At 28.9% G+C, this 17,208-nt stretch overlaps 3 protein-coding genes across 3 annotated transcripts in view; 2 read left to right on the forward strand and 1 right to left on the reverse strand.

Annotated features, from left to right (window-relative positions):
• The window catches only part of LOC141528397 (uncharacterized), a 50,182-nt gene extending 48,282 nt beyond the window's left edge, over window positions 1–1,900 (reverse strand). Inside the window, exon 1 of the mRNA XM_074244446.1 lies at window positions 1,329–1,900. Within this exon, the coding sequence (XP_074100547.1) occupies window positions 1,329–1,632 (304 nt within the window). The 5' untranslated portion in view covers window positions 1,633–1,900. The remainder of the gene's footprint in view (window positions 1–1,328) is intronic.
• Window positions 1–17,208, forward strand: part of Gaba-b-r2 (gamma-aminobutyric acid type B receptor subunit 2) — a 265,450-nt gene that overhangs the window by 148,592 nt on the left and 99,650 nt on the right. The window lies entirely within an intron of this gene.
• On the forward strand, window positions 4,486–8,406 carry LOC141528318 (uncharacterized). Its single transcript, XM_074244307.1, has 4 exons — window positions 4,486–4,708; window positions 5,286–5,846; window positions 7,316–7,599; window positions 7,880–8,406. Exons 1-3 carry the CDS (start codon window positions 4,534–4,536, stop codon window positions 7,411–7,413), a joined length of 834 nt encoding a protein of 277 aa, XP_074100408.1. The 5' UTR covers window positions 4,486–4,533; the 3' UTR covers window positions 7,414–7,599; window positions 7,880–8,406.

Below are 17,208 nucleotides of genomic sequence, written 5' to 3' on the forward strand. Positions count from 1 at the left end.
TCAATAAGCGTGTAGCTTAGTGAGCAAAATTATATTATTTCAGCAGTAGTTGAAAGTACTCGAATCGTGGAATGTTTTTAGGTATAAAGTTTTTAATCTTGGTGAATCATTTCAAATCTAAATTCTGATTATTTTTTGGCAGAACATTGAAAAGAAAGGCAACTTTTAAAGTTTGTTATTTGCGCTTGTGATTCAAGAATGAAGATGGAATCTTAGAAGAAATCAATTGAAAGCATTGCAAAGTTTTAAGTTTTACTATTAAGATAGAAGCTAGCTCGAATTTATAATTTTTTAGTGGTTTTGTTGAACTGCTGCTAAGAATGCCATTCTAATTGTATTAAGTGATTTATAAAATAGAACACAGAGTTTCTATTTAACACAAAGTTTCAAAAGTGAAAAAAAATCGTTACTTTTACAGATTTATCTTTAAAGAACATTCAAATAACAGATCACATCTCAATTCCATTAAATTTATTTCACAACCTATGAAACAAGCTGCAATTTACATTAAAATCTCTAATTTAACTTGAGTCTATCATTTTTGTCCAGCACTCTAAAAGCAGCTACGAAAATTTTCCGAGGCCAAATTAATAATTTTGTTGTTTCCATCTATTATCTATTACTATCATCAATTATCTTTATGCAAAGCTTGATTTAATAAAACAATTAAGTGTAAGATAAAAGTTGAACTAAAAAGAAATTATCGGTAGGTTAACGATGGTAGCATCATTGTAAGCATCAATATCGAAAAAATGACATGCAATATTTTTTGTTATTATCGCTCTATAAGTTTAACTTTTGAGGGATAGGAGGCAAAAAATGACATCCTTAAATTTTATGAAGTTTCAGAAGGGCAAAAAATAGTATATTACACTACAAGGGCAGAAAGTTCGAGATTCCTGCACTGCGCGCCATGATGCCCGAGGCGAAGCCGAGGGCATCACAGCGCGCAGTTCAGGGCTCTCAAACTTTCTGCGCGTGTAGTATATACTATTTTTCTTGCTACCTGGTCGAAAGTACGGAAAAATGACAAGTGTGTACTAAAGATATTGATGCCTGTCCCGACATTTGCGGCACGAGCGAAGCGAGTGCTGCTGGTCGGGGGTAGGCATCAAATACATCTATAAATAAAGGTATAGATTTATAAATTATAAATCAATACAATTTATACAAATTTTTATAAATACATACTTTATTGGCTAAATGAGTGTAGTCCGGTGCATTATTTATGAATGCCATAACCTCGTCCCACGTCAAGACAGCAGATTTCTTAGGCTTATGATCTTTGGCGTTATTTTTAACTAAAACTTTTAATTTATAAAACTTACTGATATCAATATTATCTCTGGCATTCAGCGTCGATTTTAACATAGAATGAATACTCCATAAAGTAGATGGACACAATTTTGTGGATAGACTTTTGAAATAAACAATTAAATTATTTTTCTCAGAATCAGATAAAGCACTTTTATTTTTTTGTTTCCATTTTTTGTAAGTATTATAGACTAGCGTATATTTATCAGCAGATTTCTTGGATAAAGTGTCAGTTTGCACAATCAATTGTGCTTCCGCATCAAAGCCTCTGGTGACTTCTTCTTCATCGGTTGACTCGTCAGATAATTGGTGATGCATTTTTTTATTTTTATTATAAAATTTTAATCACAATAATTTTCTGAATAGAATTTACCAATAAACATTAGCATTAACTTATTGTAAACAAACTTTGAGGTTATACGAGTGCGAGTAAAAGTAGAGGTTGTGGATACGTGAATCGGATCTTTGTGGTAGTATTGTAGAGGGAATTTCTCATGTATTGAGTGGCAGTGCACGCGACTAAGTTTTTACTCCCGCTTAACTAGATGGCGCGCGTACTGCTTGACCGAGGAATAAAAATGAATATTTCTGCCGCGATATCACAGCAGAAGCTACGTACTTTCGACCGAGGTAGAAAGAAAACAATTTTATATTAATTCTTTTTTTTATTCATGTTTATTTATGGCGTGGTCGTTAATTTATTCACATTAGATCGGCTTCGCAATAAACAGTAGAGAAATAAAAACTTCACGGCCTAGGCCATGTGAAAAAAAGACAATTGATATGGTAGACTCTCTGCTTAAAAGTTGAATTTTTGGAGCGAGTATAACAAAATAAAATAATTGTTTGTAATGGATATTACTTTAACTCGAATCTTATCAATTGTATCAGCGCTGAAATTCAATTTTTCGACTTTCTTCGCATACTTTTGAAGATATTGAAATAATGGTTCGTCTTACCAACAGAATGCAAAAAAAAAGTTGTAAGTAATTTGATTTTCAACAGGAATGGTCTTGACGTTTATATCATTTAAGCACATAGTTTTGAAGATATGAGTAGTTGAAGAAGATATAATCGAGAAAATTTGTATTTCCTCGAGCGAAATGCATCTTAACTTAAATTGTACGACTGTTAAATAACTTTCTATCCTATCTATAGATCTTTTTACCACTAAAAAAGAATTTAAAAAATCGTCTGTTTTTTCATCAACATTTTCGATTTAAAGTAAAAAAATATAATTTTTACAAAAAAAAAGTCTGTAAAATATTCAAAATAGAATAACTTGATAAATAATAAAAAAAAATTTTTTTTCTCAAATAATTTAGTAAAAAATAAAAAATCTTTGAATTATAACTCTGTTAGTACTACTACGATTATTTTTTATTCAATAAATCGTAACATTATGAAAAGTGGCATTTTCTTATCGGAAATTTACTTGTCGCCGTAACAATTGATGGTTAAAGTGTTATATCGATTTTCTAAGTATTCACAAGAGTGAACAATTTTCATGAAGCTTCCGTCGAAAAATTGTACTTTTAGTAAAGAATCAAAACTATTCGCACGAATATTTTCTACAATACTTGAGCATCAAATATATCAATATAATCACATTGATATTCTAATATAAAGAAATCCGAATATAGAATATAGAAGAGACTACAAAAGTGGATCATGTAAGTACAAGCAAAGCAATTTTCTTCAAAGTCATAGCCGACAATTCGGATCAGTTTCATATTAGATATCTAATAATAAGTTGTCAATCGATTGTTATAGCAATCTACATATATATATATATATATATATATATATATATATATATATATATATATATATATATATTAGGGTGCTTTTTTTTTTGCGACTATTTTTTTTTTTCGCTCCCATCCCGAAATTTTGTTGGAAATACACCCAAAAAAATTCCCTGAAAGTTTGAGCCCTTAATATTGATATTAAGTATTCCTATATAGCGTGTGAAGATTTCCTATTTGAAATATACGAGAACTTTCATTTTTTTTTTAATTTCTATAGCTCAGTGGCATTTCATAGCATCGCTTTGACCATGGACGGGTTTTTTTCAGAATTGAATGCTCTACAAAAGTGTTCATTGTCGCGAAGTCGTAACTCATACTGGTGGGGTAGTACGGACCGCCAAACCGAATTTTTCATAGAATTCTTGTTTTTTCACTCATTATCTCATAAACAACAAGACATACAGAAAAAATGTAAATGATAATTTTGTAGGAAATTCAATTCTCTACAAAAAAGGTCCTTACCACCAAATCACTAAGATCGATATTTTCTGAGATATTAGTCATTGAAGTTTACGTAACATTGAATTTCCACAAAATGTTGAATCAAATCTTAAAAAATATTGATTTTTTTATTCGTATCATAATTATAATTAGTAATTACTTATTGATTAAGTTGCAAATTCAACGAAAAAAATTTTTAATTGTATTTTTCTGAAGTTTTTTTATTTTTAAATAAATTTCTCATTTAAATCACACCATAATATTTGAATTTATCATTTAATAATTCAATTTTAATGAAATTCTAGCTAAAAATATATTGTGTATGATCATTACGAAGAATATGGGATATTTCTTTGTTGCTGTGTATTGTGATACTGATTAATTGCGGTTTATTTTTATTGCTCTAGTAGTACTACTGAGCTTTCACTTGACCTTGAATGCGTTCAACAAATTTCCCCTTTAATTGCAGCGCTTTCTTTGTTTTCGCGTACTAATCCCCGAGAGTAAGAACAAAGCTTAGTGTGCATTGATCAGTGTGACGCCGTTGTATGTATACTTTGTTAAATTTGAGGTTAGATCGACTTTAACAATCATTAAAATGAGTGAAAAAATTGGTAATAAAACTTGGAATTATTTAATTGGATTTGAAAGAAGCCAAATAAATAATAATAAGCTGCCTTCGTATCGTGACTTACTGAATTTGTTTATGTATAAACATCAGTCTTTAAAATTAACTATTCGAAATAGCGCTACTAGTGTTATTAACGATACTAATACTATTTGGGCTAGTTTCAAGATTCCAACTATACGTCCTCAGCACAGTCTTGCAAAGTTGGAAAAATTTTATGCCGAATATATAAAAGTGAAGACACATCATAAGAGGGAAAAAAGATCGAAAGCACAAAAACAGAATGTTGAAAAGTTTAGCCAAAAACTAGATAAATTGTTCGATATTTCCAATTCCACAATGGTTAAGAATTTGCCAAAAGAGCAGCAACAATTTCTGAATGAGTGTCAAAAGGGAAAAAGCAATCTTCACTCATCCGTTACTACTTTCTTGCCGGTGGAAACTTTTCAGAATAAATCTGATACTGAACAGGAGATAGCAAATGAAGATAATGAGAACAATACAGACGAATTTGGTTAGTTTCTTCTCACATACAACTATAAATTATCAAGCTCAACAATCAATCATTTTTTAATAATCGAAAACAATTTCTTATAATTTGGACTCATATTTTTTCTACTTACTTGTAAAATTTAATTCGCATTAAAATTCTAATTTTCTTAACCTCATTTTCTGAAAATTGAATTCTATATAATTTTTCAATATTTTAAAATTTGTTTCTAGATTCATAACTTTTTTTTCTAATTATTAGTCTATCATTTTTGGTAAAATTTCTATTAAGTAAATCTGAATAAGTGAGATAAATCAAAATTTATTTAATTTAATCTAACGCGCCAAAAGAAGTATAACTTCAAAAAATTTGTTTTCGATTTTTTTGCAGTCGAAAATCCCCACGCTATTAAAAAATTGAAGTCACTGTAACCAATAAATTTAAAATACATATCATTTTATCTTATTTTTATTGGGGAAAATTGACGGAAACTCAATTCAAAGAATATCTTTGCTTCTGAATAACAGAAGCTGAATATAAAATTTGAAAAATGTTTTAATCGATTGAGTTTATTTATTTAATTCTGAAAAAATTGTTTTAGGCATGAAATTATCGCAACATTCGATGCCAGCAAGTTTTTGTAGTCTATCATCAAATTCCAGTGGGTTGAAACGAACATATTCTGATTTTGAGAATGAACTCCCTGTACCTCGTAAAAAGAAAAAAATCAATATTTTAACTCAAGAACTTGTATCAGCTTTAGATCGCACTGGAACTAGTGATAGAGATGCAATGTTTATCATTGCAGCTGTTATAGAAAGTCTGGGATTAGATATTGATAAATATAATGTGAGTTATTCTTCTATTCGCAATGCACGTATTTCTAAGAGAGAAGAAATTGTCGATGCAATTAAAAAAGAAGAAATAGACGAATCTTGCGTAGTTCATTGGGATGGAAAAATGCTACCTACAGGACAAGGAACATCAAAAGCAGAACGGCTCTCGATACACATTTCAGGAATAAGTGGCGAAAAATTTTTAGAAGCTCCGTTGCTTTCTGACGGCACAGGTATAAGTCAAGCCGTATTTCAGGCTCTGACGACACGCAATATTTGCGATAATATTAAAGGAATGTGTTTCGATACGACTGCTTCAAACACAGGTAAATTGTCAGATTGTTAAATTACATTTTCAAACCTACGCTAGTCATAATAATTAAAGGATATAATAAGAAGTCTAAATTTTTGGGTGTTTTTCAACGAGCTGTAACTTCGAATAGAATGATTGTAGAGCAAAAACAAAAAAAAGCAAATAGTAGCTCTAAGTGTCTAGTTTTTAGATACGACCATGACAATTTTTTTATCACGTTTGAGTCTGGAGAAATGCTGAGGAAACTACAAGAAAAAAAATTTTCCAAATTTTTTCTTGTCTAAAAAAAGGTCTACGGGCTTCAAAAATGTTTTTCCATTCTTTCACTCAAAAACGCTTGCAAAAAATTTAATGTCCTTTTATTTGACAGAATTAGAAAGCCTGTGCGATGATTTGCCGCGGAGTTATCATCAATCAAAGCAAAGAAGTTCTTTTTAACTTTGATAATTAATAACTCTGGGAATAATGGTCGTATGAGAAATTGAAGGAGAGTTTTAAAAACTACACGATATTTTCTATGAGATTCAGAGAATGGCTTTTGACAAAAAAATTTTTTTAATTGAAAATCTAAATCTCAATGAAAAAGATTTTTTTCTTAAGAATCTTTATTTTTCGATCAAAAAGATTGATTTTTTTAGAAATTTGAAAAAAAAACAAAAATTTCAAGAAAATAAATAAAAATTGAGAAATTGCTCACAATGGCGATTTTTGCGAAAACAAAAATTTGAAGCTTCGGGACACTATGGAACAAAAAATCGCAGCACTTTGAATTTTCCAGGGATTTTAGGAGATACTTTAAGGTTAAAAAATTACCCATGAAATTTTTCGTTCATCCATTTTATCCAAAGTTATACCAAGTTATCCAAATATCTTTAATTATGCAAATTTTTGTCTTTTTTCAGTCAAAATTTTCAATTCAGAAAAAATTTTCTCGTCAAAAACAATTCGCTGTATCTCATAGAAAATATCGTGTAGTTTTCAAAACCCTTTTTGATTTCACATACGATCATTATTCCCAGAGTTATTGTTTATCAAAAGTAAAAAGAACTTTTTTGCTTTGATGACGATAACTCCGCGGCAAATCATCTCACAGGCTTTTTGATTCTGTCAAATAAACGGGCATTAAATTTTCTAAAAGAGCTTTTGAGTAAAAGAATGAAAAAACATTTTTGAAGCCCGTAGACCTTTTTTTAGACAAGAAAAAATTTGGAAAATTTTTTTTTTATAGTTTCCTTAGGATTTCTTCAGACTTAAAACTGAAAACTAGAGACTGAAAGACTCTTAGAACTTCAGACTGAAAACTAGACACAGAGCAACTATTTGCTTGTTTTCTGTTTTTGCTCTGCGATCATTTTATTCGGAGTTACAGCTCGTTGAAAAATACCCAAAAATTTAGAATTTTTTTATGTTCCATAATTTTTGTGACTAGTGTATATTTTTATCAACCATTTCAATCAAAACAGATAATGTTTTTTTTTTAAGGTAACACCAAAGGTGCTTGTCCTTTACTAGAGAAAAAAATTGGTCGTGATTTATTATACCTTGCTTGTCGTCATCATACGTCAGAGTTGATGTTATGAAATGTAGCAGAGGTTGCTTGGCCAGCCACAAATGGTCCAAATGTACCTATTTTCAAACGATTTAGAGACAATTGGGATAACATTGATAAAGTAGTATATGAAATCGGTTCCAATGATGAGCATATTACCGACATTTTGAATGACAAAAAAAAAGACATTCTCGATTTTATTGACAATTAATTAAAGGTATGAATTAATTCAATTTTACATTAATAATTGTGTATTTAAATGATGAACTAGTTTTTGACACATTTTTGTGTGTATTAAGGACTTATAAGTTTTTAATTGATAAATTTCAAATATCTTTTTGCTCGAATATTTTACAAAGTGTATTTTTTCATTAACTTTATTTACAAATTTAACTAATTACATTATCATTCACTATCAAAGAAACCCATTGGTTGCTGATAATGATTACAGTTTTCTCACTTTTTTATTTTTCTTTCTTTTCATATTTTTCAATAAGAATCATCATCCAAGAGACGACTATAAAGAATTACTGGAACTAAGCAGTATCTTTTTAGGTGGTGGAGGTGATAAAGTTCAATTTAAAGCCCCTGGCGCTTGTCACCATGCAAGATGGCTTTCAAAAGCTCTTTATTGTTTCAAGATATATTTATTTCGTAAGCAGTTTAAAGTACCAGCGAAAGAAACAGATGCTTTGCGAAAAATTTGTGTTTTTGTTGTATTATTTTACGTGAAAATATGGTTTACTGCTCCATATGGGATAAAAGCCCCAAACTCAGACTTACAATTAGTAAAAGATCTTATCGAACATCGAAAAATTCATCCGGAAATCGCTAATGCAGCTCTTGAAAAATTATCTAAACATCTATAGTATTTGCATGAACAACTTGCTTGCTTGGCGCTGTTTGATAATACAGTATTACCAGAAGAAAAATTGAAAATTGCGAAAAAAAATTAATGGTATTCCCGCTGTAAAGCAATCGAATAAGCATTACTCAGAGCCTTACAAAACAATTACTTCACTCAGTGAAAAAACATCAGTGATTTTGTGACACCAAATTCAGTTTTCATCTTTAAACAGTTTAACCTTTCATATGAATTTTTAAATTCTGAATTTCATACATGGGAATCAAATTTTGAGTACCAAAAATGTTTTGAAACATTCAAAAAGTTAAAAGTTGTAAATGATACTGCTGAGCGAGGAGTAGCTCTGACTCAAAGATTCAATGAAGCTTTCACCCGCACTGAAGATGAACGACAAAAAGTTTTTCAAACAGTACAGCATCACCGTTCGCAACAAACTGTGTACTAAATCAACTTACAGCATAAAGAAAATGGTGTAAAATATTTAATTTATCGTATTTGATCATACATGTAGTTGAGTTCAAAGTTACATAGACCTGATATCTTAGTAATTTATTTAAAAATAAAAAAACTTCAGAAAAATACAATTAAAAATTTTTTTCGTTGAATTTGCAACTTAATCAATAAGTAATTACTAATTATAATTATGATACGAATAAAAAAATCAATATTTTTTAAGATTTGATTCAACATTTTGTGGAAATTCAATGCTACGTAAACTTCAATGACTAATATCTCAGAAAATATCGATCTTAGTGATTTGGTGGTAAGGACCTTTTTTGTAGAGAATTGAATTTCCTACAAAATTATCATTTACATTTTTTCTGTATGTCTTGTTGTTTATGAGATAATGAGTGAAAAACAAGAATTCTATGAAAAATTCGGTTTGGCGGTCCGTACTACCCCACCAGCATGAGTTACGACTTCGCGACAATGAACACTTTTGTAGAGCATTCAATTCTGAAAAAAACCCGTCCATGGTCAAAGCGATGCTATGAAATGCCACTGAGCTATAGAAATTAAAAAAAAATGAAAGTTCTCGTATATTTCAAATAGGAAATCTTCACACGCTATATAAGAATACTTAATATCAATATTAAGGGCTCAAACTTTCAGGGAATTTTTTGGGTGTATTTCCAATAAAATTTCGGGATGGGAGCGAAAAAAATAGTCGCAAAAAAAAAGCACCCTAATATATATATATATATATATATATATATATATATATATATATATATATATATATATATATATAGATATAGATATAAAGATATATTCTACCCCCATTCCTCAAAAGAATAGACATTGATGCGGCGATTTGATATTCGTTTTTAAGATTGTAATATTGCATCCACTCGCTATTGACAGAAGAAATCGAGTTGTAACTTTAAATTGAGAAAAAATTGAAAAGAGTTTGCATAATACAGTTCAACGGAATAAAATTTCAGGAAAGTCAATCTTCATGGATTTATTAAGGAAAAAACATTTTTTTGCCTCTAAGCAAAATACGCAGAAAATTGAATTGTACAGTGATCATCGCTAAAGTTTTTAATTAACTTGTGTATTGCGCAATTTAATGTATTATATGTATTTTAGAACTACAATCGTTGACATTAAACTTTTACTGTTCGGTGTATAGTTCTGAAGCTTTTAAGCTACTTACTATACCTTCGTAAAGTTTACTTGCGAATGTGGATTTTATTTAAATCCAATGCAATAATTGAGTACTGATAGAAGGATTTATTTGGTGACAAACTCGATTTATTCAACCTAGTTTTAGATTTAAAATTTTAAGAAGTTGAAATTTACACGGTAAAATAAGAGAAAGAAATAAAGAATTATCTAATTCGTATTTAATCCACGTTCACTCTAAAATTTTTTCGAGTGAAAAAGTCACGTTAATATGTTAACAGTTGAACGGTTATCGGTAAAATTTACGAAAACCCATTAATCTGATATAAATTATACCAGCAGTTATTTTATTAGCTTCTTTTATTTTTGGGACGTGTCTAACGAAATTTCGCTCTTTTAGTTAATCACACCAGAATTTGATGTTTCGTATTATACGAAAATCGTTATATAAATCCCGGTCACGATCTTTATGTATATGTACATACATATACTTATGTTATGTATGAGGTCTTTGTTTTTTATATAACTTTGATGATAAAAAAGGTATAAATATTCAAATTTACCAGTAACGAGGCGTATAAGTTTTGAAATCTTATTTTTAGTATCGAAAGAAAGTTCTGTGGTTTCTTTATGGGGTGTTGAATTAAATTTGAAAAAGAAAAATTTTCAAGACAATAAAAGATTTTTCTGATAAATATTACCATAAATAAATTCCAAAGGATTTTTTTCAAAGATTCAATTTTTACTCGTCAAATTTGATTTATAAGATTACTATTTGGTTGTAAAAATATTTAAAACAAAAAATTTTTTTTTCACGGAATTGTTATTATTCTAAAGCAGACATATATCGTATAAAAAGTTTGTCGATATCTCAATTAGATCAAAAGATAATTAATTTATTGTCAATTGAAGTAGAAATTACTAACGCGCAAGCGCGGAGACAGTTCTGCTAGTCCACTGAGAATTAGTATAGCGTGCTCTTGCTTCCCCTACTCGCTGAACGGACTTCACACATGCGCAGTTGTAATTTTATGATTTAAATTTCAACAGCAGATATCTCTAAATCTAATTGAGCTGTAAAATAAACTATTTATATTCAAATGTTTGTTATAAGATGATCAATAATTCTGTAAGAAAAAATTTCTAGTTTTGTAAATTTGTATAGCTGAAATAGGACTTTGAAAAATGAAAGTTGAAGCACATTGTTGGTTTTTAAAATAAAAATCTCTGAAGAATAGTTCGTAATTAAATTTAACGGGTTTACATTTGGTAATAAAACATTCAACTTCACGGTACTCAGAGAGTGAGAAAAACATAAATTTTAAATGGCTAACATAAACGTAATTAAGCAATTTTATGGTTGTTTCCACGGACTTTTTTTTTATATATATCATAAATTGATGCATTAAAAAAAAATTTTTTTTTCAGCGAAATTAAATGGCAGTTCCGACACGAATGAGAGAAAAGTTAATAGGAATTTTTATTAAAGATAGAAATAAAATAATAAAATGACAGTTGATCGCAATTGAATTTCAAAATAGTTCTCGATATTACACTAATATTGTATCTTATTCAACGGTCTTCGATTTCAATATAATGACAGGATAGCCAATCAGCATCATCATAATGATGATAATCGTGAGTTAACTGAGAAGTTAATATCCGCAGAATCACATAGAATATCCGTGTATGTACGATGTTATCATCCTTCAGTTATTCTGACTGCACAGAGTGTATAATTGAACATTGAACATTGAACATTGCCAAGCGTGAATTAATTCCATTTCACTGATTTAATCCGTCAATAAAACACACAACGAATATAATAAATATCGATTGGTGTGCATCCAAATACAGTTTCAATCAACTCCCATAAACAAATAAATATACAATTTAATTATTAAATTTGCAAGTACATTAGTTTATGTCAACTTTAGCAAGTCTCTACTCTGAAGTGGCAACACTGCGAAATAATTTTTTTTTTGTTATGAAATGGAATAATAGCGCAAACCAAAAACATAAACTTGCAGAGCAACATTTGGAATAAACAAAAAATCCGGCGGTAGATGAACATAGACAAGTTCATTTAAAAGTTCATGCCATACCGACACTCCACGCTTCGCATTTGCATCTCTAATTTCCGCTGGAGGTCTCGTTTGAGTATGCTATCTAATTGTTATTTGTAACCAAATTAACCCACTATGCCAGTGTCCTATTTATTTATTTATTCATTAACATAAATATGAATTATTTTTATTACGAAATTATTTTTTATAAAAGTTTTTAATAAATTAATAAATATTCAAAGTTATCATAGGAATTTATTTTTAATGTTTTAATCAAGAGTATTTATTTTACTCGCCCGAAAAACAATTTATTCCGCTGATGCAAATTTATGCGTTCAAATTCACTCGAAATAAAAAATAAAAAAAATCTATTGACGTAACTGTCTTTAAATGTGTCATCGATTGGAATATTCCGTGACGTCAGCAATTAAAGATAATTTATTATTACCGTTTGTCGTAAAAACACTTTACAGCTTATGAACTAGATTTATTGGAACTTTAATTTTCAATTATAAACTTTCGCTAAAATGTTCAGCTTGAACTTTGTTTTAGTTATAATTTTTTCATCAAATGCTTTTCATTAAAATGAAAAAAAAAAGCATTTTATCAAAGAACCATTCCCGGAGATAAAACGTGAATCACCAGCAAAAAAGGTATATTTTAAAGTATCTCCTGTAGAGACTATTTATGGCAGCCCTGTATAAGTCTAATTATTTATTTTTGGGCACCACAAAATATATAGGTTGCTTTGCTCACCTTTCAGTGGATATAAATGTCCGTTCCAGGAGAATTACAGCCGGGACGTGGAAGATCTCATGAGTGCATGCGTGTACCGACCATAAATGCTGTCACATTATCTACCAGGGAACGTGAGATATCTGGATTCGTGATACAGCACATGGAAATTTGCTGACATTCATATTTAACTACTTTCAATATTTAATTTTTAATATTTAACATTATCACAGCCTCGCAGATTAAATGTGGAGCAAATCAATTTGCGCATTTCGTGAAAAGTTCTCTGATATGATCACATATGTTCATCAAGGCGATTCGTTTTGAACGACTATTTTTTTTGCTCCTTCAGTACAATATTATTCAATGCACCGTAAGCAATCCCTGGAAATTGGTCTTTAATTTTATTTCTATCTATTTTTTTTTTTTTTTTTAATTTAAAGTTTTTCCATTTAAAATACAAAAACAAAATTAGGATTTTTTTCAATTTCCTATAACTTAAAGCCATTTAATGCTACTACTATAGACTAAAACGCAATTTATATACAATAAGAGGTTTTTTAAAATATAGCTAATTAACATCAATTCATATACATAGATATAAATATGTCACCAAAGTTCAATTCTACAAAATAATCTTGTTTTTTGCATTTTGCGGTAAAAGAGTTAAAGTGACAGAAAAACTAAATTTGATTTTTTTGTAAAAAATTCAATATTCTACAAAAAAAAATTCCAACGATTAAAGCATTTAAAACCATTATTTAAACTATCTAGAACATTTTACAAATTCACTTCAAAAATTAATAAAGCTCACGATTCAATCGATATTTCTCAAATGATATTATAAAATGCTCTTTCTCTTTTAAGCGGTGCTTTTTAGTGTTGTACTACATAGAAACTTTTTTGTAGGAAACTAAATTTTCTACAAAAAAATTTAAATTAATATTTCTGTCACTTTAACTGTTCCACCAGAAAATGCGAAAAATAAAATTATTTTGTAGAAATTTAACTTTGACGCGATGTTCATACCAAAATATATGAATTAATGTTAATCAATTGTAAATATAGAATATCCTCTTACTGACGAAAAATTGCACTTTAGTATATTACAATACCATCAAATGCTGCTAAGTTATAAGAAATTGCAAAAATTCTTAATTTCCTATGTATTTTGAATGACAACTGTAAAATTAAATGAAATCAGTTAAAATTAAAATCGAGGACTCAAATTTACAGGAAATATTTTTGTTTATTATTTAGAACAATATTTTGTTGAAAGAGCGAACAAAATAGTTATTCAAAACAAATCACCCCGGAGGAAATACATGAAATTTTTTTACACTATGCGAAATGTAGAGCGAGTCAATTTTGGGCACAAATAAAGTTTTAAAAATCAAAAAAGCTTCGCGTAATGAGACGTGCAAAACTGTAGTGAGCTAACTTTATCTAAAATTCCCTAGTAATTTTTCACGTAAAATTATTATCATTACTCTTATTTTTTGGTAATTTCATTAGATTATAGAGCATTAAGCGCTTAAAGAAGGTTGTTTGTGAGAATCACTGCTCGGAGATAAATTGTGCCAACTATTAATTTTTATCTCCCGATAAACGAAACGAATCGAGCTTACATGAAGTGCTTTTGATCTTGGACGCCAGCCAGATAATCTTCATGTGGATTTTACCAAAGAATGTTATCTCGGGATAAAAAAAACTTAAATGAAATAAAGAGGGCTACAGAATCGTATCACTTGCGTACATTCTTTTCAGCAAATTTTTTGAGCCTTTTCACGATCTATCAAAGGCCCTCGTATCACGCAACACAACCGTTACACTCAAGGTATTTGCGTGTTTATGAAACATAAATAAAATTGCGTGTAAACCTTAGAATAAGCCCCACTATACACACGAGTAAACATTTCTTTATATGTATAGATATATTTATTATTATGGATACAGGGAGGCGTTAGAATAAATTGTTCAACAAATATCAACACGACCAAAAAGAAATACAGTCCTGAGGTTATTTCTTAATCAGTTGTCACTGAAATAAAAGTTTTGAAATGTCAATTTCAAGTTAAGTTGTTCGTGAAAAAAAGTAATTTGTTGTAATTAATAACTAGAGCTTTGATTTTTTTTTTCAATATCCTCAATGAGAAAACTCATATAAATATTATAGATAGAAATGTAAAAAATTTCCAAGATAGATAAAAAAAAGATCATTTAGATTTAAAAGTAATATATCGATACTACTATTCTAATACGTCGTATCCCACATTTCGAAAATTTTACAGCAGAAGGTAAAAACTATTTGTTTTTAACATTGATTAAATGGGATTCCATGGATAAAAATATTTATTAAAAAGTATTTATTAAACTATTTGATCTTTGAATTTTTGATGTGACTTGCAAAATATTGTTGTAATTCTATTTTTCAAAAAAAGTCAATATGTCAAATTTTGTGGGATATGACGTATTAGAATGGGGGTATCGATGTGAAAACACACGAAGAAACAAACCGCGCTTTAACAATGTGGATACAATGTCTTTAGTAATAAGAGATACATTTATTGTCAATGCTCCAACTTACTATTATAGATATATCAAGACTGTAGAAATCTTTATTCAGATCAGCTAATTAATAAAATATCTAGATTGTCAGTATAATGATGAAAAAGTTAACTTAATGCAAAAGAAAAAATTCTTGACACAACTCATTTGCTTCAAAATGGTATTTTGGTTTAAAATTTTACTCTCATGATTTAAGTTTTTTATCAGCGTACTTCCTAAAATGAACAAAACTATCCGTACTAAAAATGCTTGTTATGTAGCTATTAAATATTTTAATAAATTATCGAATACTATGAAAATGTTAAACTTCTCTAATAAACTACTGAAAAAAAAGGTTATCATCCCCACAAAAAAATTGTATAAAAACACACATGTAATCGTATGAAAAAATATATAAGTAAAGGTATTAAAAATTTACGTACCACATATATCTAATTGATATTTTTTTTTCATCAAAAACGTATATAAAAAAATTTTCCTATGCTTGCCTACACAGTATCAAATTTTGCGTCACTGTGTTGAAAGATTTTGTATTAAGAATTTTTATGTTAAATATTTAACACTTTTGTGTGTCGATTTAACAGTATAAATGTTAAATTTACACATAATATCTTAATTCATATGTTTTCATAAATGTTTGCATGTATGAAAACACATACATTGGAGGAGAGGGGTAATTGGATAAGAAAATTATTAATAACTTTAATAATTTTTATTTCTGTTCGTGAATTTTTTGAATTAATTTGTTGAAGTTAATAATCCATAAGAAGAAAAACATTTTGAAAATAACATTTTTTTTTTCAATAAAATTTTGTTTATTGCGTAACCATAATCTATAGCAATACAATATTCCTTCTGAAAATAGAAACATCGTAATTCAAAAAGCGTTCCATTATCAACAGACTTAATAAAAATCGATAATGAGATAACCCAAGGCAGCTGATAAAAAAATTGAATTAAAAAATATCTTAAAATGTAGCCTTTCACGTTTTTTTTTTTATTAAGAACGAAGCGATTATCGAAAACGCAGAAACGACAATATAAAGCCGAGTCTTTCGCGATATGGAATATTCAAAGAGCTATTTGGTATCTCCGAAAGTATATTCCCTCTTGTATCGATCGGATCTACTGGCTCATATATGTTCACATGCATCCACCCATTGCGAGTCTCTTCTCAGTAATAAGGCAGACTTTTCCCCTTGCTTCCTGGTACAGATAATACTGTAACCGTAACAGCCATTAGCTTTTCAAATGGCTTTAATTTTATTATTCGTTGGTTGCTTTAATACTAGATTCGCTCTAAGAGCTTGCATGATATGGTTTATTCAAATTCTCAGTACGTTTCAAAACTTTGTCATTCTTCTCAAATTTCCTAACGAAGGCTTTCACTTATTTTCTCTTTGTGAAATTAGAATTTTCAATCCACCAGAAAAATTTCCACTTTATTGTTCACTTCATCTTCACTTCGATCCATAAAAATAAAACTTGATACTCGGTAATTGAAAGCAGTATTTTTTTAATAGCTGTTACATTTTAAAGTTATTTATTTTTTCATTCACCCCGCCAGTTTGTAAAAAACTAAATTAAAATTAATGCCGGTTTTTTCGCTCGTAAATTACGTTATGAGAAGGAGCTTGTTTGTTTTGGCCTTATCATGTTCGTTTATAGACACGAATAAAATATTTTATTTATTCGGAGATCGTTAAGTTTTTGATATTTTATTTATACCGTCTGTTTATTTTTATGAAGGCAGTTTATTGATAAAAATATTATTTTTTGATACTGATTGAAATTTAAGAGATGTGCTAAACCTCGCACGAAATATTGAAAGAATAATAATAATAAAATAGGTAATTGTATAGAAGTAGAATTTCATCTATTTTCGGCTATAAAAAATTGAAGAATTGACTTATTCATCGTTTTTTATTCTTCCAGTGATAGAATTTTTGCATTAATCAAAATT

Source organism: Cotesia typhae, unplaced genomic scaffold (assembly GCF_013202065.1).
Source record: "Cotesia typhae breed Kobodo isofemale line unplaced genomic scaffold, CoteBio_Ctyphae contig_43, whole genome shotgun sequence".
NCBI classification, from domain to species: Eukaryota; Metazoa; Arthropoda; class Insecta; order Hymenoptera; family Braconidae; genus Cotesia; species Cotesia typhae.